This window comes from Mustelus asterias, chromosome 4, assembly GCF_964213995.1.
Source record: "Mustelus asterias chromosome 4, sMusAst1.hap1.1, whole genome shotgun sequence".
Taxonomy (NCBI): domain Eukaryota; kingdom Metazoa; phylum Chordata; class Chondrichthyes; order Carcharhiniformes; family Triakidae; genus Mustelus; species Mustelus asterias.
The window spans coordinates 95,901,451-95,927,505 of record NC_135804.1 but is presented as its reverse complement, the minus strand read 5'-3'; the positions used below and the strand labels follow the sequence as shown (position 1 = coordinate 95,927,505).

At 41.3% G+C, this 26,055-nt stretch overlaps 1 protein-coding gene and 1 pseudogene across 1 annotated transcript in view; both read right to left on the bottom strand.

Moving 5' to 3' along the window:
• LOC144492862 (uncharacterized) overlaps positions 1-26,055 on the bottom strand; it is a 96,677-nt gene that overhangs the window by 44,214 nt on the left and 26,408 nt on the right. The window contains exons 3-8 of the mRNA XM_078211395.1: positions 24,033-24,184; positions 14,393-14,486; positions 11,463-11,556; positions 7,067-7,148; positions 3,149-3,424; positions 1,025-1,276 (exon numbers count right to left, since the gene is read on the bottom strand). Coding sequence (XP_078067521.1) covers positions 1,025-1,276; positions 3,149-3,424; positions 7,067-7,148; positions 11,463-11,556; positions 14,393-14,486; positions 24,033-24,184 — 950 coding nt within the window. The remainder of the gene's footprint in view (positions 1-1,024; positions 1,277-3,148; positions 3,425-7,066; positions 7,149-11,462; positions 11,557-14,392; positions 14,487-24,032; positions 24,185-26,055) is intronic.
• Positions 9,970-10,180, bottom strand: LOC144493206 (U2 spliceosomal RNA; annotated as a pseudogene).

Below are 26,055 nucleotides of genomic sequence, written 5' to 3'. Positions count from 1 at the left end.
GGATTCAGTACATACTGCTGTGCAAATAGCAGGTTTATAAATATAACTTGAGACTATTAGTCTTTGAAAGACCACATTGCGGAATTCTGTCATTTATAATTTCCTTTCTGTTAAAAGTTGCCTAAAGCAGATGTGAGGAAGACATGGCAAATGGAAAGCCTCGACTCTGTCACAGTGATTAAGGAAGCTAATAAAGATTGCCCTGATAAATTGCAATTGCACATCCTCATTACAATAGAGGAAACTTTTGAAAATAGAGGGGAAAATTACTCAAGGTTCGCAATGGCGTTAAAGAAATACGATAGAACTTTAAAATTCTTGATACACCAATCTCTAGATTTTGATTAACTTTGTGCTCTTTAAGGCAAGAGAAAACAACAGTGTGGATCACATCACCTTTAGTACTGTTGGGTTTGATGTTTGAGTGGATATAGAGGAATTTCCATTTCCCATATCAGCTGTATTTCTTGGCTCACTTTGGGAAGGTAATTTTTCTAATTCCCATTTCAATTATTTTTAAAAGAAGCATACATAATTGTTAAATTGAATGTTGATAACCTTGAAGATTCTAACCAGGAAGAGAATAACCAGAGTGAAGGAACTAGATTAATGGTAAAGTTATCGTCATTGACAAACTGCTCAATGGAAAGACCACCAAAAATGAGGGGGCTGTATTAATGTAAGGAGATGATGAGCAGTAGGGTGGGAGAAAGTGCAAGAAAATTGGATAACCATACTTTCATGAGATGATGAGATTGGTTAAGCACTTTAGATCAATTGCAAACTTCTGCACTGAAGTTAAGCCATGCTCTTCATGTGGTGAGCCACAGTAATTGCATCACCAATTAGATAATTCAAAGGCACTTTGGTTTGGAACCATGATGTTATTGACAATGAAAGATCCTCAAACTATTGTTTAGTCAGATTGTTGGGAAATTTGGAGAGAGGAAAGGAGATAATTTTTAAACAATTAACATGGCTTGAATCCTTACATATTGAGCTCATTTCAAGACCACACACTCACCATTTAGATTAATGTGCTCAGTTTCTTCTGGAGCCTTCCATGTTTCATCTGTATTATCTAAATTACCCTGTGCTCTTGTTATCAGAGAGCTGTCATCAGTTGATGCAACTCTTTGGTTCCTAATCTCAGCAGCCTGGTAGGCCTGTGTCCTATCACAGTGACTACCTGCAACATTGTCTTGTTTCGTCAGGTCTGGAGCTTGTTCACAAGTAGGAGATTCTACACTGGAAACTGCAGGAATCTTGTACTGACCTGTAACAGAGACCATATCAAATCATTCCAAATAGTAGCTGTCTCATAATATGGCCTATCAATGGAAAGTCAAACATATATTAAGATCATTTTTGGTTTTCAGTACAAGCAAAGACAAGCAAACTTTAGCTTCATATTCGTATTGAGAATATGTAGATTCCTTATTCATTTTATGATGGCCATTATTGAGGAATGATTGCAAAGTTTCCAAGGCTGGGAACTGAATATTCAAGCATACTTGACATTTCAGAAGGATAGGAAGGAGAGAAGAGGAGGTGGGTAGTTCTGTTAATAAAGGATGAGCTCAGTAGGTAGTAAGAAATGATTTTGGCTTGGAAGATAAAGATGAAAAATCAGTCTGGGTGGAAATAAGAAATTGCAAGGGAAAGAAGTCACCATGTGGGAATAATAATTGCCCCCCCCCCATCCCCGAACAATAGCAAAAGTGTAAGACACAGTATAAATCAAGAAATAAACATAGGAAAGCTTTTGCAATAATCATGGACGATTTGAGTCTTTATATAGATTGGAAAAATCAAATTGACAATGGTAGCTTTAAGGACAAGTCCGTACAGTGCATTTGGAACAATTTCTTATCCCCACCCCAAGGGGGTGCATTCATCGTGGACCCAAATGTATGGATTTCATTTTTGATGAGACAAACAACCACTGGTACACAGTATTTATAGAAAAGGATAGTGGATTGCAAACACTAAGTTGATCTTGAACATGCTCTTAACTTCTTCATGCAACTGGCTCAATATCTCCACTAGCTGCCCTTTCATTTAAATTGAGGAATAAAATGGAAAAATTACTTCCCTGACTCAAAGTCAGATTATTTTGTTTTGAAAAAGCAGATTTGGATAGGTATTAAGCTTTTGCTTAATGTCTCATGATGCCTCCTTGAATTTCTTTGTAGCAAGGGTAGAATTCATGCCTTCATAAGCCTGTCTATATAAATTCAGATTTTAAAATAACAAGGTTTTAAAACGGAGCAAACACTTCCTCTCCTCAAAATTTGCTAATGCCTGGTTAAAATATAGAACTATCAGCAGACCGAACAATTTCAAAAGATGAGTAAGATTGCCCTGTGGAACAAGAACATAAGTATTAGAAGCAGGAGTCGGCCACCAGGCTCTTCAAGCCTGCCTGCCATTCAATACGATCATGGTTGATCTATGTCAGCCTCAACTCCTTTTTCGTGCCATTTTCCCATAGGCCATCTATTCCTCGATCTATTAAATATATATCCACCTCCACTTTGAATATTTCTAATGATCCCACCTCCACTACCCTTTGGGCAGAGAATTCCAGAGACTCACCACCCTCTGCTAAATAAATTTCTACGCATCTCAGTTTTAAATGATCGGCCCTTTATCTTGCAGCTAAGTCCCCTTGTTCGAGACTTTCCCACTAGTGAAAACATCTCACCATCTATCCTGTCAAGCCCCCTCAGAATCTTATATGTTTGAATAAGGCCACCCTTCACTCTTCTAAACTTTAAGGAATACAGACCTCGGCTATTTAGTCTCTCTTGTTAAGACAACCCTCTCATCCTAGGAATTAGCCTGGTGAATCTCCTTTGAAAATGCAGAAAACCATCAGGAGAAAAATATCATAATAAGTCACTATCTCATTATTATTAAGATTTTAGTTTCAGGATCTAGCATTGTCTGAGGTCAGACAAAGTGAATATCAATCTAATGTTTCAAACGTTTTCTGATGATCATGGCGTTCTGTAGAAGGTTACATGTAGAATTCCATAAGCAATTCTTTAGTATTTACCAAAAAAATTGAATTTTCAGAAGACTGTATCATCATTCAGAAATTATGCACATCCCAATAAAGCACATTTCCCCTTCACCTACTTACCATTTATATGGCCTTGCTCCATTATATTGGTATTTGGTGCTGTAGGCTCCCCAGTTTTACCCAAGTCTCCCGAAGCACCCATAGAATTAAGTCTTCTTGGGATTCGAGAAACACTAGAAGTACATCTCATCTGCAGGTCAGTGGAAATGTCAGAACCTGTGGGAGTCTGGCAAGTTTGTGGATGGTGAATATTTACATTCTTGGCTTCTTCCTGCCAATCTGAAGCTGGCTCAGATATTGGAGAGGATACATTAGGTCCTGTATCTCTTTGTTGCCCTGCAACATACACCAGTTGAGAAAACTTAGGAGTTTTGTTAGAATTAATGATTTACACCATGTATCAGGAAATCTCATTGCGGTCAAAAAGAGGCCATGCTCAGATTGGTAAAAAGGTTACTGTGTCTTGCATTATAACAATTTGTCCAACCTGGGTCATTATGGAACAACATTCAGCTGAGGAGGAACAGAGGGACATAGGAACATAAGCAGGCCAGGCAACATCCTGCTGTGATAGTGGAGTCGGGACACTTTAGGAACTTTCAAGCGGTTATTGGATAGGCACATGGGACACACTCGAATAATAGGGAGTGGGATAGCTTGATCTTGATTTCGGACGAAGCTCGACACAGCATCGTGAGCCAAAGGGCCTGTTCTGTGCTGTACTGTTCTATGTTCTATAACATCTGAAACCAATTCCAAAATTCAGTCAGATCATTGCTGATCTGTAACCGATCTCTATTCACCATCTTTGATCCATATTTTTTGATGTTCTAACCCAACAAAATTCTATTGATCTCAGTCTGAGAAGAAGGGAGAAATTGAAGGGGAAAAAAATAAAAGAAAACCAAAACACACATGGAACATTCCATTTGAGTTGGACTACAATCGACAGATTCGCATTCACTCCCCAAAATAGCTACTTGATCCAATTCTGTCGCGACATTGATCGCTCACACCATAGATTTAATCTGAAGGTGATGCAAGGAAATGCTCTCAACACAGAACCAAGCCAAAGCAGCCCTCTGCCAGGGTGGACGTCCATTTTAAGTGGGTTGCAATTGGCCACGTGTGATGTGTTTTGATGGGAAAACAATAAAGAATCCAGAAGAGAAGTTAAAACATTTGCTCTGAATGAGGAAGAGTCACCAAGGCATCTTTTGCCACTCTTGCACATTGTGTACTGGTTAAAGAGGTATTGGTAGGATTCTGAGAGTGGTTACTAGCTCACCCTTTGAGCCACAGAGGCTGGAATTTTACTGTCCGCCTCTCACAAGAATCGGGGCGGGTGAGGGGCAGACCATGGAAAGGTCCGTTGACCTCGGGCGGATTTTTATGGTTTTGGGACAAGCGTAAAATCGTGTCCAGAGTGTTTCACTGTCTGAACACAATGAAAAGTCATCAAACTGAAACGTCAACTCTGCTGCTCTCTCAGCACATGCTGCCTGACCTGTCACGTATTTCCAGCATCTGCTGTAGGTTGGTTTATGAATATATTTATTGTGTAGTTTAATTCAGCCACCAGAGGGTGCTTTAATATAGCATTTGGAGCTCATGTTTCACATTTCAAACGCAGGATTTTCAACTATGATCTTGGTGTTTTGTGTTCCATATTTGCATTCCAAAGTCTGTTGATCTGTAAATTGAGGCAAGTACAGGGCAGGATCACAAGAGCTATTCTTCCAATTTAAATTGCAAAAATTTATCAGCACCTGCCCTCAAATAGAGAACAGTCATGGAAATGCCTGTGTGAAATTAGGATTAGACAGCTAGGGCAAAGTTTAACGGAGACGTCACTCCATCTCACCTTGCTCACTGCCTGGAGAGCCCTGCACTAGCTCTTCACCAGAAGGTCTGCCAAATTAAGTGCCAATCAAATAATTAACTGGGCAGCAGTAGTGGGCCTTCTCTTGTATCAAGGACCCTGGGATGAAGATGCTGCCTGCTAAAAGCTGCCCTTCATTGCTCAGCAGTGCCACTGGGGAGGCAGTGACTGCTGCCGGCACTACACATGCCCACACCCACATGTCTGGCCAGAATTGCTGATGGGTCAGGCATTGGTGATTGATAACGGCGAGGGGGGTTGTGGGCAAAGGGAGAAGGGGTATTTGGCAGCAAGAGGGTGGCACTCAGCAGGCCTCCCCAATGCTGGGTGCCTCATTCAGGCACTTGACAGGGCTTGCTTTTTGGGCTTTCTGCATGGCACGTCCACCGCCTGAAGCTGGATAAGCACCAGCGACAGTGGAATGAGGCCCACGGGTGGCCATCAATTGCCCACTTAAGGGCCGCAATTGGGAGCAGCCTTCTTGCTTAATTGGAGCACAGGGTCAGGAAGGAAGCTCAGTCCCCACCCACCACCCTTCTACCCAGTTAAATGCCCCGTTACCAAAGTAACCCAGTGGAAGGGCATAAAATTCCATCCTTAGTTCAAGCACAGAGAGCCCGAGGTCTTGCAGTAGTGTTTTCAGCATTTTCAACTGGCATTAAGGAGCAGAGGACCTTTGTGAATGTCTCTAGAGGCATCCTCCTGGGTTCCCTCTTCGCCAGCAGCACTCACTCCTCCCAGTGGAGCCATTGTCCAAATATTGTGAGTCCTTCTATTGGGCCTCCCGCTTCCTTAATTGGATGGCGAATGCAGAGGTTGTCGATTAAGACCCCTTCTCATGTGAAGTTACGCTGGTAGAAATTATGAGGCCATGCGAGGGGAAAAATATAGTTTTGAAATTCAAGTGCAGAATACATCACTGGCTGTTCAAGCACTCGTGCATGAGGTGATCTTGCCGCTGCAAAAATTCTTGTGCTTCTAATCCAGTTCTGTAACTCTATGGATCAGGAGAGTGACACATTGGCTTCATTAGTTGCCTATGGTTGCACTGTCAAGGTATGCAGTTAAGCGAGGAGCATATAACTCTAGCACATATGGTATGCTTGCCTTTATAGGACGGGGTATAGAGTATAAAAGCTGGAGTCTGATGTTGCAGCTGTACAGAACGCTGGTTAGGCCACATTTGGAGTACTGCGTCCAGTTCTGGTCGCCGCACTACCAGAAGGACGTGGAGGCTTTAGAGAGAGTGCAGAGAAGGTTTACCAGGATGTTGCCTGGTATGGAGGGTCTTAGTTATGAGGAGAGATTGGGTAAACTGGGCTTGTTCTCCCTGGAAAGACGGAGAATGAGGGGAGACCTAATAGAGTGTACAAAATTATGAAGGGTATAGATAGGGTGAACAGTGGGAAGCTTTTTCCCAGATCGGAGGTGACGATCACGAGGGGTCATGGGCTCAAGGTGAGAGGGGCAAGGTATAATTCATATCAGAGGGATTTTTTTTTTTTTTACACAGAAAGTGGTGGGCGCCTGGAATGCGCTGCCAAGTAGAGTGGTGGAGGCAGGCACGCTGGCATCGTTTAAGACTTACCTGGATAGTCACATGAGCATTCTGGGAATAGAGGGATACAAACGAATGGTCTAGTTGGACCAATGAGCGGCACAGGCTTGGAGGGCCGAAGGGCCTGTTTCCTGTGCTGTACTGTTCTTTGTTCTTTTATCCCCAAAAAACTTCCTAGAATGTCTGATTAAGCAACTATACTGCATTTCTGTAAATGCAGCTATAAATTCATTCCGATACTATACTCATCATACAAAACAGTCCAATCAATGCATTTGAATTCTATCTGCATTAATAGAGCATTTAATGGGAGGCTGGAGAAGAACCGGAGGGAGAAAAAAAGTGGAAGGAAATTAGTAGGGATGGGAGGAAGTTGTGAACATAAATACTGGTATAGAGCAGTTGGGCTGAATGACCTGTTTCTGTGCCTCAACATCTACAAAATTTCACAATCAATAACTTGTGCAGTTGGTGTACCACCCCTTTGTAAATGGACCAATAATCAAGATAAAATGTCATTCAGATATTGTCTAATTACCCTTTTTCGCTGCTCGTACAGCAACTTCTGTAGAACTTGGTTCATCACTGCTGCTTTCCCAGGGATCATATAATGACTTGTCCTGCAGCACAAGGAGAGAAGAGTTAAATCTGCAGATTAGATATCATCAAAATCTCAGCTAAGACATTATTAGCTGTATAACTCCCAGAAAAGGTCATTTCACTTCTGAAACCCATTCCCTCCAAAAACCATGTAGACAAGTAATCCTATTCAACCACACCATCCTCCCCCAAAGCCTCTAAAGCAAAAAGCAGAAAAGAAATGACAGGAGAATAAATCTACAAATGGGCACTCTACAATGATTCTCAGAGGTTTTAGTGGAGATTATGGTGGCAGAGATAGGGTTGAAGATTCTTTGGCATACATAGAATAAAGTCCCAGATAGAGGAAGCACAGCCAGACTGGAGGGAAGGAACATTGATAGGCAGCGCCAATTCCACCACCTGCAGAGAAATTCTGTGCTGGGATCGTTTTAATGACCTCACAGGTTGGCCCAGGTAATTGAAGGCACGAGTGCCTGAAAAAATGTTGAGACATTGCTGATAACAGGATTCATTTTCTCACCATCCGGACCACAAAATCTAAAATGAAATGAATGAGATGTTTATCGGGACAAGTGTTCCCCATCAACCACCTGAAGTGTACACCCTCCTCTCCTACGTGTACTGAGAAAGGGGAAAGCTGTTGGATTGCCTGTACCAGAAAGCATGTTCACAAGGGAATGTCTGTACACACCTTGGGTGAGAACACACTATGAGTTAGTCAGTGACCCATCTGAATCTTCTTTTGAAAGGTGAAACATGCACACAATCAGAAAGGAAAATCCAGGTATTAGCATTTTTTAATTCACACTTTATACTCTTATCTAATCTGTGCTGTACCCAAAGAGCCAAGTGTTCCTGAAGTTGATATTGAGTGCAGAGATAAAATGGTAAGATCCAATTTCTTGCAATGCATTCTATTCTATACATGCAAGTGTTCTAAATATTACAAAAATACAGGATAGTTTTATTCCAAAAGTCTAAGTAATGTCAATTTCTTTCTCAAGACGATTCATTTTTGGAAGAAGAATGAAAAGAGGCAATATAAAATGAAGGACACATTTCATAGGAACAGAGGGGCCAAGAGTGCATGTGCATAAATCGTTGAAGGTGGCAGGGCAAGTTGAGAAAGTAGTTCATAAGACACATGGGATCCTAGGCTGTATAGAAACAGGGGCATTAAGCACAAAAGCAAGGAAGTTATGGTGAACATTTATAAAGCACTGATTCTGTCTCAACTGGAGTATGCTGCACAATACTCAATCACATTTCAGGAAGGATATGAACTTTTGGAGAAAGTGCAGAAAAGATTCACAAGGGGAGGGGCTTCAGTTATATGGATAGAGTGGAGAAGCTGGGACTGTTCTCCTTACAGAAGAGAAAGTTGAGAGATTTGATAGAGGTGTTCAAAATCACAAAGGGTCTGGAAAAGTTGACAAACTTTTCCCATTGGTGGAAGAGCAAAGAATCAGAGGACACTGATTTAAGGTCAGTGATGACACAAGAAAAAATATTTTAATGAGGTGAGCGATTAGGATCTGGATGCACTGCCCAAGGGGTGGCGGAGAAAGATCCAATCATGCCTTTCAAAGGAAATTGGATAATTACATTAAAAAATAAAGTTTGTAGGACTACGGGGAAAGGGTAAGAGAGTAGGACCAGCTGAGCTCTTTCTGCCGAGAAGCAATATGGATACGAAAGGCTGAATGACATCCTTCTGTGCTGTAACCATTCTAGGATTCTAATCGATGATTGGAGACTGGGATGATATCAAAGAAAACAACTGTTTTTATTGATTCACAAAAGAGAAGGATGTGGTGGATGGTGAGTGTAGAAAGAAGGATGTTGACATTCTAGGACATGCTGAGATAAGGGAGGAGGTATTGGAGGTTTTGAAAAACATTAAGGTGGACAAGTCCCCAAAGCCAGATAGGGTCTATCCCAGAATACTGACAGAGGCGAGGGAAGAAATCACCGAGACCTTGGCCAAAATCTTTATATCTTCTTTAGCCACAGGCGAGGTACCAGAGGATTGGAGAGTAATGGATAGTGATATTCTCTGTTTAAAAAGGGCAGAAGAGACAATTCGGGAAATTACAGGCCTGTGAGCCTTACATCAGTGGTGGGGAAATTATTGGAGAAGATTCTTAGGGACAGGGTGTGCTCACATCTGGAAGAAAATAGGCTTATTAGCGATAGGCAGCATGATTTTGTGAAGGGGAGCTCGTGTCTCACAAACTTGGTTGAGTTCTTTGAAGAAGTGACAAGAAAACGTGACCAGGGCAGGGCAGTGAATGTTGTATACATGGACTTTAGTAAAGCCTTTGATAAGGTTCCTCCTGGCAGGCTGATACAGAAGGTGAAGTCAAATGGGATCCGAGGTGAGCTGGTAAGATGGATACAAAACTGGCTTGGGTAAAGAAAGCAGAAAGAAGCAGTGGAAGGGTACTTTTCTAACTGGAGGTCTGTGACAAGCGGTGTTCCACAAGGATCAGTGCTGGGGCTTCTGTTGTTTGTAACATATAAATGATTTGGAGGAAAATGTAGATGGTTTGATTAGTACATTTGCAGATGATACAAAAATTGGGAGAGTAGTGGATAGTGAGGAGGATTGGCAGAGGATACAGCAGGATATAATTCAGCTGGAGACCTAGGCCAAAAGATGCAGATGGAATTTAACCCGGTTAAATGTAAGGTGATGCGATTTGGAAGGTCTACTTTTTTTAAATACTTTTCCAATTCAATCAAATCAAATCCAATTCAAAGTCTCAACAAGTTGAGACATTTCCGATCCAGGCTGACAAGACAGGGCGAGCGACCAAATCACCCTGTCCTGGGCCTGATCTACATGAGCCAAGCTGATTGGAGAAGGGAGGAGGTTCCTCCTCCAAGACTTGAGCTCATTTGCATCTTAGCCAAAAGGCCGAGATGCCGCTTTTAAAAATTGCTTCATATGAAACATATGAAGCTTCAGTGTAACCCAATGACCTCAACCAAGCGCAGCATCCCATCCATACTACACTTGATCTTAGCCAAAAGGCCGAGAAGCGATTTGGAAGGTCTACAGTAAATGGTAGAGCCCTTAGAAATATTAGCATGCGGAGGGATCTGGGCGTGCAGATCCACAGTTCCCTGAAGGTGGCAACTCAGGTGGACAAGGTGGTCAAGAAGGCATATGGCACGCTGGCCTTCATCGGTCGGGGCGCTGAGTTTAGGAAATGGAAAATCATGTTGCAGCTGTATAAGACTTTGATTAGGCCACATTTGGAGTATTGTGTACAATTCTGGTCACCACCGGAAGGATGTTGATGCTTTGGAAAGGTGGCAGAAGAGATTTACCAGGATGTTGACTGGTTTGGAGGATATGGACCATGAAGAAAGGTTGAACAAACTTGGATTGTTTTCATTGGCGCGTCGGAGGATGAGGGGTCCCTGTTGGAGGTTTACAAGATTATGGCAGGCTTGGATAGAGTGGATAGTCAGAGTCTTTTTCCCAGGATCGGAGAGTCAATTACCCGGGGGCATAGGTCGAGTGTGAGAAAGTTTAAAAGCGATGTCAGGGGCAAGTTTTTCACACAGAGGGTGGTGAATGCCTGCAGCACGCTGCCGGAGGTGGTGGCGGAAGCAGATTCAATAACTACGTTCAAGGGGCATCTGGATAGATACATGAATAGGCAGGGAATAGAGGGATATGGACCACTTAGAGACAAGAAAATATTAGATTAGAGAGGCATCTGTGTCGTCACAGACTTGGTGGGCCGAAGAGCCTGTTCCTGTGCTGTACTGTTCTTTGCTCTTAAAAATCATAAAAACTTTCTTCAGCTCCACAGGTAACTCATCAAGTTTATAACATGTTCCTAAGATCACGATTCTCGCAAATTGGAACTCAGACCCTCCACTCGGATCCCCTTTCCTCATTAGATCCCCCCACTCTGCCCCCTTCTCCCTGGCGGTGCCAGGTTGGCTGTGCCAAATGGGGGGGGGCCTGAAGAGGGGCTCCTGAATGGGGGTCCTTTGGTGACCCCATAGTGGGATCTCGCTCACTTAGTGGGGTGGGGGTGTTTTCTGATACCAGTGAGTGGGGTGGGGCACAGTCTTAGCTGGTGAGTGCAGGCGGTGTTGGGGGAGGGGAGGGGCGGTGGATGCTTACTAGCATCTATGGACCAAGTACTTGTCTTGGGGGGAGGTCAGAAATTGGAAAACAAATTCAAGAAAGGTGAAGGTAAAAAAAAAAAAGAGTAATAACCAGCAGTGTATACGATTGCTTTTAAAAAGGTCAAGCATTTGCAGATTTCACCGGTAAAGCATCTACACTCCAATCCTGCCTTTTCTACCTGTTGAATCACAGACTTCAATTTCATTTTTCGCCTTGCCGGGATATTTTCTTCCTCTGCTGGAACTCCTTCACTGGTTTCATCAGTTGAAACACTTTAAAAAAAGCAAACACACAGTGAGATCACAACTGCTGCTGGGCACATGAGGAGATCACGTCAAACCAAATTACTGCATATTCACCTCCTGAACCATGAACGCATTAAGTTGTGGAAGAATTATAGAATCATAGAATCCCTACAGTACAGGAGGAGGCCATTCAGCCCATCAAGTCTGCACTGACCACAATCCCACCCAAGCCCTATACATGCAACCCCACCCATTTACCCTACTAACCCCTTGACGCTAGGGTCAATTTAGCATGACGAATCAACCTAACCCGCACATCTTTGGACTGTGGAAGGAAACCAGAGCACCCGGAGGAAACCCTTGCAGACACAGGGAGAAGGTGCAAACTCCATACAGACAGTGACCCGAGGCCAGATTTGAATCTGGGATCCTGGCACTGTGAGGCAGCAGTGCTAACCACTGTGCCACCATACCACCCAACAGAGAATAAATAGCAAGAGACCATGTTCTGTAGTAAAGGTAGCATGAGCTGCTTGACCCATCAACAATTCTATAACATTACTTTGAATTCCTACTGTGGTCTGCTTACAACATAACATTTTCCTGGCCTGATCTGGAAGGAGGCCATTATCCCGAGGCACACCCTCTATTTTTCTTTTGGAAAACGAAGGGCATAATGATAACTAAAATCAAAACTTGAACAACTCCTCAACATTCTTTAGTATCATGGAAAACCCAGTAGTAATGCTGCACAAGGTCACCGTATTGGTCATGTTGAAGCCAAATATCTGCCAAATGGCTGAAGAATAGTTTAAGCTCATTTGCAGACAAGTCATGAAAATAAATCTTGTGACAGCCTTACCCAAATATTGATAAAAGCCTGTATTAACAAGGGTGTGGAGATGTACCTATATGTGCCACAAACAGCCCTTCCGCTCGCTCTATTTATCTTGGCAGCATTTGTCTATTTACCTGCATCGCGTTACTCAAGCAGTGAATGCAAGGGTGTTATGCAAACAATACAGACTCCGAGAAAGATAAAAAGACATTAACTGTTAATGGTTTGTTTAGGAGGCAAAGTGATAAGGCTACAGGGCAAGGTGATCAAATTTTCACACATCACTAACAATACAAGCCTCACTATGAAAGCATTTAAGAAAGCAGGAAAAGTTGGATGTAATTCTTAACATGGCAGTTACCTATGCTGTGGAGATGCCGGCGTTGGACTGGGGTAAACACAGTAAGAAGTTTAACAACATCAGGTTAAAGTCCAACAGGTTTATTTGGTAGCAAAAGCCTCGAAAGCTTGTGTGGCTTTTGCTACCAAATAAACCTGTTGGACTTTAACCTGGTGTTGTTACCTATGCAAGCAGATGGGTGGATTTTGATGCAGTTTATCAATAACACACATTGTTGCACAAAATCTATTCTTATGAACACAACACTGTTTTAAAGTGCCACACCAATCTTTGATTTACCTGACTGATGTGAAATTTGGTTATAACAAAGGCATGCAGAATTTTTAATGAGCATTTAATGGTCACATTCTGCAATCACACCAATTGTCCTTACATTACATTTGTGTTTGAGATACAATTTATTGTTTGAAGATCAGAGTTCTTTGTTTTTCCATAGCAGGTGAAAGACAGCCGTCTTGACTTAGTGCGCATATTATTTGGTTTGCACGCTACACAAACCATTTAATAATTAATAGGCGGACACAAATTCAGCTCTGCACAAGTCAAAGCAAAACCATCTAGTGTACCACATGCCAACAGGATACAAGTTCACATTTCACAATTCCCTGTACAACAATGTTCTGATTCCTCAAAGATCAGTTGGGAGGGAACAGCATTTCCCTTCGGCAAGGTGGGGGTGAGGAAAAAGAAAGATTTGGAATGAAAGTCAACCCAGGCTGATCACACACTCAAAAGAAAACAGTTTAAACATAGATGTTACAAGGTGGTTTGGGGCAGAAGGTGGAAGTGGGGGGGGGGGGGGGGGGAAGAAAAGGGAAGAAACACAGAGACAAAATAGTTTTATACATAAATGAAGCTCCAGATGCCTTTATTATTTCCTTTTTAAAGTTTATTTATTAGTGTCACATGTAGGCTTACATTAACACTGCAATGTAGTTACTATGAAAATCCCCTGGTCGCCACACTCTGGCACCTGTTCAGGTACACGGAAGGAGAATTTAGCATGGCCAATGCACTTAAATAGCACGTCTTCCGGACTGGAAACCGGAGCACCCGGAGGAACCCATGCAGACATGGGGAGCGCGTGCAGACTCCGCACAGTGACCCAAGCCAGGAATTGACCCGAGTCCCCGGCGCTGTGAGGTAGCAGTGTTAACCCTATCTGTGTATCCTATTAACAGAAAGGTACAATTTGATCGATAATAGCCCCAAAGTATTGCACAAGTGTTAAAAGGTTAAATATCCTCACTCACAGAGCAGAATCTTCATCCTAGCCCACCATTCCTGAAAACAGGGGTCACATTGCAGAGAGAGTCACATGTCTGACTAAGAATTAACATGCCCCCCAATTCCTGACCTTGATCGATCAAACTCATTCAAATGGCTTGTTCCTCTTTTTTTTTTAAAAACTCCTACTAACATTGATAACGTCTCACAAGAATATACAATTAGCAACCATGCTGTTAAAACCTTTAAATATGTTGCTGAATCGTGTCTCTGCTCTGTTTTTTTTATTATTGGGCACCTGAGTAACAGCAATGTAGTTCTTAAAATATGCCCTTTTTGGCTAAATGTTAAAAAAGGCTCTTTATGTTATTAAGGTTACCGACCCCAGTTCTACCAGCGATTGGAAACAATGTTATGGCATATTTGAAAGTTGTCACCTGGTATCTTCATATTTTGTAGTTTGAGAAAATTTTGGGATGGGGACCGATGGAGTCAGATGAACTTGCTGTGATTCAGTCTTCGCAGTGGTCTCTGGAAGCAGAAAAAAGAAAAGCTAACAAGCATCCAAAAGGAAGTGCAATTATTTGCTCAAAAACTTTATTTGTTGATGTCAGAAAATATCTCTCGCCTCCTCCATCCGTATTTATTTTCCAAAAATATAGTGCGCTTGAGCAATATAATGCTTAGTAATAGCTGCATATCAGGGAGGAACAGGGTTGGGCTGAGATCTGATATCAAACAATCAGCATGCGCTATGAAACCATGTACAAAACATCAATTACTTTAGTAAATACCAAATATTAGCCATTATAAATATCAAAAATTATATTTTCAATGAAAAATATTTTATTGAATACTCAATAATTTCATCCATCCAGCAATTCAAAAAGACAGACAACTGGTTACTCATCCTACTCTTGCGATATGTAATCCTCCTCGCAGTTCATTCATTTAGAATCCAAATCTAGTACAAATTACAAGATTAAACTTCTGCAGTGTTCACAAGGTGCAGATTTGCCACTATGCCAACAGGTCTCTTATTTAAAGCCACCCCACTGGCACCGAGTGTGGCAGAGTTTAGTACACTACTCCTTTCACCTCAAGGAACTAGATTCATATTCAACCCAGACTGATGGGATAAAAGCCACCTCCCCCCTGCCAGCTGCAAGAGTAATATGTGAAATGAGTTTCTTACAGTCTCAACCTGGTTCCTAGTACACTTAGCAAATTGTATAAAACTCTGCCAAATTAGGGCATGCTGCCAGAGCACATCAATGACGATAACTTAAATAATATGATGGATGTTAGTATTGAGAACAGAGATAATTCCCACAAAGGGCTTTATGAAAATATATTTTTGTATATATGATTGCAGGATTTTCCAGGATTGCCTACTCAAGTGTGTGTGTGTATTTATATGCGTGTGTAAGTAACTGGGTCTCATCTGCTCTTTTTCCCTCCCATTCCCTTTCTCTCTCTCTCTTCCACACACACACACACACACACACACACACACACACACACGCGCACGCACGCACGCACGCACACACACACACCCAATGGCATTAAGTTTCCTGTCAATTCTTGTTACTAATTTAAGTTTCTCCTCTCCCCGAATAAACAATATCTGAACCAGCCGAACATTGTATTTGATCCCTGTACTATGTGGATTATGGACATCCCCTTGAATCTAGCATTTATATTTTAAGTTTCCTCCTCTACTTAACTTACTTCCATCTGATTACATTGTTACTCTTAAAACAAGGTTGATTTGTGAATCATCCACTCCCAAAATCAATCCTGTGGAGAAAATCCATTAAGAAGTTTAACAACACCAGGTTAAAGTCCAACAGGTTTATTTGGTAGCAAAAGCCACACAAGCTTTCGAGGCTCTGAGCCCCTTCTTCAGGTGAGTGGGAATTCTGTTCACAAACAGAACTTATAAGACACAGACTCAATTTACATGAATAATGGTTGGAATGCGAATACTTACAACTAATCCAGTCTTTAAGAAACAAAACAATGGGAGTGGAGAGAGCATCAAGACAGGCTAAAAAGATGTGTATTGTCTCCAGACAAGACAGCCAGTGAAACTCTGCAGGACCTGCAGAGTTTCACTGGCTGTCTTGTCTGGAGACAATACACATCTTTTTAGCCTGTCTTGATGCTCTCTCCACTCCCATTGTTTTGTTTCTTAAAGACTGGATTAGTTGTAAGTATTCGCATTCCAACCATTATTCATGTAAATTGAGTCTGTGTCTTATAAGTTCTGTTTGTGAACAGAATTCCCACTCACCTGAAGAAGGGGCTCAGAGCCTCGAAAGCTTGTGTGGCTTTTGCTACCAAATAAACCTGTTGGACTTTAACCTGGTGTTGTTAAACTTCTTACTGTGTTTACCCCAGTCCAACGCCGGCATCTCCACATCGAGAAAATCCATCTCAGGTTTTTGATTCTTCCATTTCAGTTTAGGAGAGGTCATCTGATTCCCACAGAAGCACAGGCCAATCAAATTATGGGAAATCAGTTAATATTTACGTTGGCATGGTTACAAAAGCAAATCAACTTTCCAGTTGATGATCGCCAAGCAGAAAAAAAAACTTAAAATAGTATCCCTAATCTGTCTTGCCTACTGGTATGTACCTAAGCGAATAGAAAGATTTTTCCCAAGTGTCCTTGGCATGTTACACATTAATGCAAAAGGTATGTTTTGCTGTAAATGGTGATCTGTATCAACGTGCTCTGTGCTGGTGAAACAGAACACCAATCAATTCGACCCATACTGGAACTGACTGAGGGTGCAGGACATCAAATAAACCCAATTAAATCCTTCCAAGTCAGAACACCAAAACAAAGGTGCAAAGCTCCTTTATTGAAGTCTCAATATACCAGGTATAAAAGTCAGAAAAGCAATCACTGAGATCCTAACATGACATCCCATTTACTGTGCTTTTTCTCCCATTTCATGGGGATATATGTGACGCTGTTATATATATCAATGCGAGAGAGAAGAGGGGAGAGGGGAGAGTAAAACAAGTGAGCAAACAAGAGCAATCTACAATAATAAATCAAATCAAGTGAACGTGAGCAAGCGAGAATGAAAATGAGAGCATAAGAATTTAAGTTTATTTATTAATGTCACAAGTGGTCTTACATTAACACTGCAATGAAGTTGCTGTGAAAATTCCCTAGTCGCCACACTCCGGCGTCTGTTCAGGTACACTGAGGGAGAATTTAGCACGGCCAATACACCTAACCAACATGTCTTTCGGACTGTGGGAGGAAACCGGAGCACCCGGAGGAAACCCACGCAGACCCGGAGAGAATGCAAATTCATATTTTCCCACGTTATACTCAATCTTACAAAGTTTTGCCTACTCACTTAACCCATCTATGTCCCTTTGCAGTCTCCTCACCTCCTCTTGACAACTTACTGTCCTATGGTTCTTAGTGTCATTGGCAAATTTAGCTACCATACATTTGGTCCTTTTATCCAAGTCACTGATGTAGATTGTAAATAGTTGAGGCTTCAGCACTGATCCCTGTGGCACTCCACTGGTTGCAGCTTGCCAACCCAAGAAAGACCCATTTATCCCTATTCTCTGTGAGCTAACCAATCCTTTATCCATGCTAATATGGTACCCCCTACATATTATAGAATGGTATGGCATCTCATAATTGTGTTTTGTCTCTGATCAACTCAACTCTCCTGGCTGCCATCCTGAGCAACATCCCACTCCCTCACCTAAGGAGTGAGATCGCAGCAAGAAAGCTCTACATCAACCCAAGCCTATCGTTACACGAGCACCTTACCAGTCCACCTGCTGCTCACCTCCCATCATGCCAGTTTGGCTAAGACCACCATGCCAAAATGAGATTATATTGGGAGTTAGGGAAGCACTTGTGCCCCCCCCCCCCCCAACATTTCCTCCCCCCAACTCCCTCGAGAATCTGGATCGTGCAAGCAGAGAGTCAACTCATTCAGTACATTCTAAAGAAAACTAGGGGTCTTCCTATTGCATCTACCTAAGACAACAAAAATACTGATTCAATAATCTTGGGATCTCAAGGCATTTTAAATTCTGAGGTATTAAACAGTGGGAAATGTTGGCCGGTTCATACCCAACCTCTAGTTTAGGACAAGTGTCCAAATCATTAACGTTGAAATAGCCCAAGGTCAGAACTCACATGACACTGCACTGAAGCAATTCTGTCAGCTTGCCTGTCTGCAAAATGCTGTCCAACTGGTTTGGCCTGTCATGTTGCCATGCACTCTCTAACAGAGGGGAATTGTGCATTTGGGACAAGAAGGGATCAATAGTTAAATTATGCACTCTAACTATGAAACCAATGCTTTCTGTTCTCAATCTGGTTGAACTTTGTTTTTACATCCACTGTAACTAGTATTTTTAATGACCTTTTACCCTATGCTCCCTTTCTAATGCTGATTATCTGAAATAACTGCTCATTATCACTGTGCCAACTGAAGATGAGACTCCTCTAACGATTGCCTATTTCTAGATCAATGGTTCCCAATCTTTTACATGTCACGGTGCACCACCATACTATATATTTAAAAAAATTGAAGCACACTCCTATTTTCTTTGTACTGCCCTCTAGCAAAAGATATGTTTTGGGGCAAATTTCAGCCTGCGCTCCCCGTCAGAGAGAATCAGGAGAGAATCAGGAAATGCAGGTTCCATGTTATACTGTGCATGTGTGGATGCCAAAAATCTGATTCCCACCTTAATAATGCTGAGCACTGATAGTTTTACGAAGCTATCACAAAACCTGGGCCACTGACTTAGAAAAATGTAAATATAATATAAATATAAACTGTATAAAAGGGAACCTTGATTTCCTTAGAAACAGTTCACAAATAATTTATCCAGTTCATACTAGATTTAATATTTTGAAACGGTCATCAGTATGAATGTTGACTGTTTCTCTCCACAGATGCTACTTGATTATTCGATTTTCCTGCATTTTTTTTCTTATGTCAGATTTCCAGCATCTGCAGTATTTTCCTTTCATCATATTAATATTTTGAGTACTCTTACCTCAGATAGAAAAACTAAGCATGAGAAAAAAAGCGGTAACAATTGGAAAGGAGAAAGCTGAAGTGCAGGACAGAAGTCTCAGCATAATGCTAATCTCATGTCTAGGCATTAGCTAAACATAACTATAGACACAAGTTATTGGCATTGCATCAATATTGTGATTTTTACAACAGCATGTTTTTTAATCTCTGTCTCTCTCACTTCTCCTAGGGTTTTTGCACCCTTTTTGAGTTTTCGCTTTTTGTGTGGGTGCATGGGGCCTTTGTCTTCAACTCCCAGTCCCGTTGGAAAGATAGACGCCCATTTTAAATCAGAGCCTGGTAAATGTTGGGAAAATTCCACCCAATAAATAGACTCTGAATGGAAGTGGGCTTGGTGCTGTGGAAGAGAGGTTTGTGGTGTAGATTCTCCGGGCATTAAAGGCAACACTGAGTTTGATAAAGCAGCAAAAAAGGCTTATGAGATTGTAGAATTTGTCACAAGGGGCACTGAATATAAAAGCCACAGATTATGTGGAGCCTATTTAAAAGATTACTGCCAATAGAGTAGTATGTGAGACAGTGGGTTTCACACTACAGGCAAGATTTTAAGGCTTTAGAAAAGTTGCAATACAGATTCATTAAGATACTGCCTGTGTGAGCAAATACAAAATATGGAGGAAAGCATGAAAAATTATGTTGATTTTTTTCCCCCCCTCAGCAAATAGTGATGACAGGCCAGTTGAATGATACAAGTGCTTAAAATTATGAAAATAATTATCAGGGTAAGATCTTAAGAAATAGCAGCAGACGTAGGCCCTTTGGCCCATCAAACCTGTTCCGCCATATCGTACCTCAGCCCTCGACTCCCTTGCCAATCAAAAATCTGTCTAATTCAGCCTTGAATATATTCAATGATGCAACCTCCACTGCCCTCCATGGAAGAGAATTACAAAGACTAGCAACTTCAGAGAAAAATCCTCCTCATCCCCATCTTAACTAGGAGACACCTTATTTTTAAACTGTGTGCCCAATTTGATTCCTCAATGAGACTAAACGGGGTGATTCTCCCAGCCCACTACGTTGCTTTTGTAGTGCAGCGGGCCAGGAAACTCTAGTGGAGGCTGTTGCATGGGCTCCCCGTTGTGTGCCATGGCCTCCGTGAGTCTCCCAGCGCCGAATTTCTGGTGCTGTCAGCTCCATGTTGAAAATCAGCAGAGCTGCATAAATTATGCAGATGACATAATTAGTTTACCTACTATTTTCTCTCTAGTGATAGCTTTTATTCCTCCCTCCATTTTGCACTATTTTTGGATGCTTTCTGTGTCTTCTGCTGTGAAGACAGATACAAAATATTTGTTGAAAGTGTCAGACATTTCCTAGTTTCCCCTTTATTAATGTCCGAGTCTCATTCTGTAAGGGATTAGCACTCAAAACACTTTCTTCCTTTCTATATACTTGTAGAAGCTTTCACTTTCTGTTTCATAGTTCTTTCTAGCTTTCTCTCATACGCTAATTTCTCCCTCTTTTATTTTAGCCATCCTTCGCTGATTTCTAAAATATTTCAAATCTCGTGGGCTACCACTAATCTTTGCATATCTTTTTTTTCCAATTTGCGTGGTGCATCCTTCTCACAGTGTGTTTCTTACTCAATGGAATACATCTTTGTTTAGAGTTTAGAGTTATGAAAAATCTCCTCAAAATGTCTGTCGCTGATTCTCTACCATTTTACCTCTTAACCTAGGGCTTCCCAAGATGTGGGTTGAGATGCCAGTGAGGTCACTAAACAGAATTTTGGGGTCGCGAGTTCTGAGGCAGCAATGGCAGACGTGGAGCTCAGGCCAAGTTTTGACATTTGTGAGGTACCTTTAATTGCTTGTATTTTTTTATGCTAGTGATCATGATTTAATCATGAGGCCTGATTGTTTGCTATGACCACAGACTGTAAAAAGGTAGTCTTTCACCTTTATCAGGGAAAACGCAGCAACTTTAACCACCCATCCTGGGTAATCAATATTTCCCGTAAAATAATCCTCCTCCAATCAACAACTCCCTAAGTTTCTCACACCACCTCCACCCCTTCCACCATTCTGGGATCACGCAATGTCAGAGGCATTAAAATGAGAGTCACATAGGGAAAGATTTGGGAAGCACTTTTTAACCCAAATTCCCATTTCATTCTAGCCAACTTGGTCCTCACAATATTTTAATTGCCTTTAAGTTGAAGAGACTAGTTTCAGGCCAAAATTTCTCACCCATGCGTTCAGATAAAGAGCCTTCAATTCTATCTTTTTACCAGTTTCCCCAATTCTGACCTTATTTGCTGATGCATTCTTATGTCAGTACACTCTGTCCCTTTGTGTTACACTGTGGTTATCATTAACTGCAACACTATTACTTTCTCATTTTTCTTGAACTTTCCAAACTTGCCTTCACATAACCATCCCCCCTCCAAACTATTCAGTTCACAGACCACCCTAGAGCCCTAGTCATTTGATTCACCAGGACACTTGTCCCAGCACTGTTCAGGTGACAGCTGTCTCAATAGTGGAGCTCCCTTCATCCCCAGTACTGGTACCAGTGCCTCATGAATTGAAACCCATTTCTCTGACACCAACCCTTGAGCCACTCTTACAAAACTACTTAGAAAACTGACGGAGTTGTGGGCTGACGTCTCTGGCTCCTGATGGACTTCATTCTAGGGTCTTAAAAAAGATGGCTAATGAGTTAGTAGACGAGTTGATGTTAATTTTCCAACTTCTAGATTCTGGAGAGGTTACATCAGATTGGAAAGTAGCAAACAAAATCCCTCTATTCATGAAGGGAGGGAGGCAGAAAACAGGAAACAATAGGACTGTTAGCTTGACATTTAACATTGAGGTGGTTAAAGCAATGCACTTAGAAAATCCCAAGGTAATCGGAAGAGTCAACATGGTTTTGTGAAAGGGAAGTCATGGTTTACCATTTTATTGTAATAATATATGCCTTGGATAAAGGGGCATGTTTATCCAGGTCTACAGACATAGGTGTACTGTACTTGGATTTCCAGAAGACGTTTGAAAAGGTGTCGATTCAAAGGTTATTGCAGAAAATAAAAGCTCATGATGCAAGGGGCAACATTGGTGTGGATAGAAGATTGGCTGGCAGAAATCAAAGAGTATGCACAAATGGGTCTGTTTCTGATTGTCAGGATATGATGAGTGGAGTCCCACAGGGGCCTCAACTTTTGACAATTTGTATCAATTACGTAGATGAGTGGAGCGAAAGCATGGTAGCAAAATTTTCAGATGACACTAAGATAGGTAGGAAAGTATGTTGCAAAGAGAACATGAGGAAACTGCAAATTAATATAGATAGGTTGAGTGAGTGGGCAAAAAAATCTGACAGATGGAATATAATTTGGGAAAAGCAGAGCATTACATAAACGGAGAATGAGTGCCGAATTCCAAGATGCAAAAAGGATTTAGGTGTTCTAGTGTATGAGCAACAAAAAGCTAGTATGCAGATATAGCAAGTAATTAAAAAAGGCTAATGGAATGCTATCCTTTATTAGGAGAGGAATTGAATATAAAAAGATATTATGCTTCATTTATACAAGGCACTGGCGAGACCACATCTCAAATACTGTGTTCAGCTTTGGTCTCCTTATTTAAGGAAGGATGTAAATGTATTAGAGGAAGTTTACTAGATTGATACCTGGAATGAGCAGGTTGGCTTATGAGGAAAGAGTGGACAGAATCGGTTTGCTTCCACTGATGTTCAGAAGATTGGGGGAAGGGGTAATTATATTGAAGTATACAAGATGCTGAACGGTCTTGACAAGGTGAATGTGGAAATAAGGTTTCCTCTTTTGGGCGAGTCTGGAACTAGGGGCGCTGTTTTAAAATTAGGGGTCGCCCTTTTAGAACTGAGATGAGGAGAAATCTTTTCTCTGAATGTTGTGCAACTTTGGGACACTCTACCTCACAAGACAGTGGAGAAAGGAGCAATGAATATTTTTAAGGCAGAGATGGATAGATTCTTGTTAAGCAAGGGAATCAGATTACTGAGGGTAGATGGGAATGTAGAACTCAAATCATAAACAAATCAGCCATGACCTTATCGAATGACAGAAAAGGCTTGAGGGATTGAATGGCCTACTTCTGCTCCTATTTTGTATGCTTGTATGTTCTTTCCAGTGGTTGAGATGTTACGAATGAAGGGCCATTGATACAAAGTTAAATGCAAGAGATTTAGAAGAAGAAGGCAGCAGAAATTTCTTTTACGTAGAATTATGAGGCTGCTATTCACTTCCAGGCTTAATATTTGAGGCAGTGACTCTCAACTATTGAAGATTAAAATGGATAGAGAAAAGTGGGGTTGAAGGGAATTGGTGAATAAATTAGAACATGAAAAATAGTTGCTAAATGAGCCAGGTGGCCTGCTTCCATGTTGTAACTTGCATCTGCATATGTGCATCGACAGAGCAATGGATCTACAAGAAAGATCAATCATGTTGAAAACAGAAGATGATCTGAATTCATAAAATAATTAAAACAACCTTATTCATCAGAGCCATAAGATTTAAATTTGGATGGAATGTTAAACAAGTCTCCCCCTCAGGTGGGCTTAAAAGATCCCATGGCACTATTTGAGCAGCATGGCATCCTAGCTAACAGCTTCCTTTCAACATACCTCAGAAACAAATTGTCTGATTATTAATCTCATTGCTGTTAGTGGGATCTTGTTGAATGCAAATTGGCCAGCGCATTTCCTACATTTGAATAATGACTACAATTCAGCAATACTTAATTGGCAATGATGCACTTTTACATTTCTAATATCACGAAAGGCACTAAGTGCTCTTACTTTAATTTATATGAAGGTATAATTTTATTATTAGATGTTAAAACAAATTTTTAGAAAAGACAAGCTTCATAAAGCTTGTAGAAAATATATAAATTACATTAAAATGCATTATTGGTCACTTAACCATCTTTGTATTCTACAAAGTTAAAATGATGAGGGGATTCAGGTGATGCATGGCCTTGTAATTATTTACCGTGCGTTATGGGTTTTTTCTTCCTTATAGAGGTCTTGATCAGGTCCACTCCAAGTAAAGAATTCCGGTAACGCTTTGCTTTAACTTCATCAAACCACTGTCCAGTAATTAACTTCCTTCTCTTTTCATCTTGAATGGATTTCTCTGCTGTCCTGAAGCAAGAGGAGAGAGGGTTTTCAAACAGCATTCAGGTTTCCTCACATCAAAGGTTACATTCCAGTGTCACAGAATCTCCTAGTCAAGCACAAAGCTTTACAAAATGAGAGCGGAAGGGAAAAGGGCAAGCATTTTGTAGATTTGGAAGTGCATTGCCATAACTAATGCAATAATCAATTACAAATTAAAATTCACCAGTCAACCGTGGCTATCTCGATTTTAAACTTGAAGATTTCTATGTAATGGTACACACAAACACTAAGAGTATGTTTCAAGGCCACGCGCTGATGATTATCATGAATAGTTTTGAAAGGGTGATCGCTGACCTGTTCATACACAAGAAATATCTTATTAAAATTTCACTTGTGGTTGAAACTAACCTTTTAAAAACCATGGTTGTAGCACATGCAATAAATTGGATAATGCTCCCATTAGTGTGTTATTACAATATGACACGGGATATTATTCTGTTGTAATGCTGACAACGTCTTTCAAGAGACAGATTAGTCTAAGGCTGTAACTCTAATTACTACACATGGACACTAAGTTTTACAGTTTGATCAGCAAAGTTTCTGCAATATGACATGCTAGTGAATTTCCAGTTCAGAAGCGCCAGTATTTTAAGATTGCTTTCCATCTCTGGCAGTGCGACATCTGTAATCACCTTAATAGCCTATAATAAATCTAATGATATGCTGTTTCACTGAGAGTAGTGTGTGTGTGTATTGTGCACCATTTACAAATATAAACACTTCCAATCTGCCCCTTGAAACAGTGTGTGGCACAATTGCAGCCAAATCTGGGCAGTGCTTTAAACCACTTACTGAATAATATTGGCATATTAAGTGTTTTCAAAAGCATGATTGCTGGGGTCATAGCTGAGAAAACAGAGATAACACTTTTCTGGGACCAGCGATAAGGTGACTGAGCCAAGAGCCACATCTTAATTATTTAAATAATTTGCATTGTAATTGCTCAATGGCGTAGAACAGTAAGTACAGGCGTCTGAATTTTCCATTTGCAAAAGGTAATAAAATAGCATAGTTTTATATAAGCATTGTCTCAGTCAGCCATTGTTTAAAAGAAAATAAAAAGATTGCCAGGTGTAGAATGTTGTGTGTTCTTCAAATCACTGATATCAAGGACTTCCAATGAAGGTAGTTTATTCCTAAGCTCAACAACTATATACAGTATTTGTGCTCTGCCTGAGATCCTGGGGATAACTCCTACGCTCCCGCCAAGTGATCTCTTTTGTAGCCGCCTCCATCTTCCCCATTTATTCAGGACACCCAATGGCATGAGTGCATTATAGGAAACTATACAGGCCTCTGTGCAACATATATAGGGGCACAGATTAGGCATCGCCTCATTGCGTCTCTTTATCACCCCCGCCTTTTCTGCTGGAAAGAAAACTGAAATTTGAAAGTCATTTCTCGGCTGAGTGGCAATAAAGTACTAGAATCTTGTGTTCGGCCTGTGCAGGCACTCTGATTGTTGGTGGTGTTGTGGTCTCTCTCTGGTCAGTGTCTTCACGGTTAACAACCTTGGATGTTTCATCAGTGTGTTTGGCAGGTGCAGGACTTGCTGCGTTGGCCTCTGTAGGATTTGCATGTTCACTGGTGCAGGGGGCTGGTGCCTAAGGCTGGATGGCTTAAGTGCTGTGTTATCTGTTGGTGCTGATTTTGATACTTACAGAAGGTGACGGCATTTGCATACATAGTGGACACCATCGGAGGCTGCCATTTAGCCGTTCGGTTTTGGAGCATTGCTATGTACCACCACTAACTGGTCATGGTCATGTGCAGTCTAAATCCTGACCGTTTCACCCGGTGTTAGAGGGCTGAATCTACAGGCATCTCAATCATAA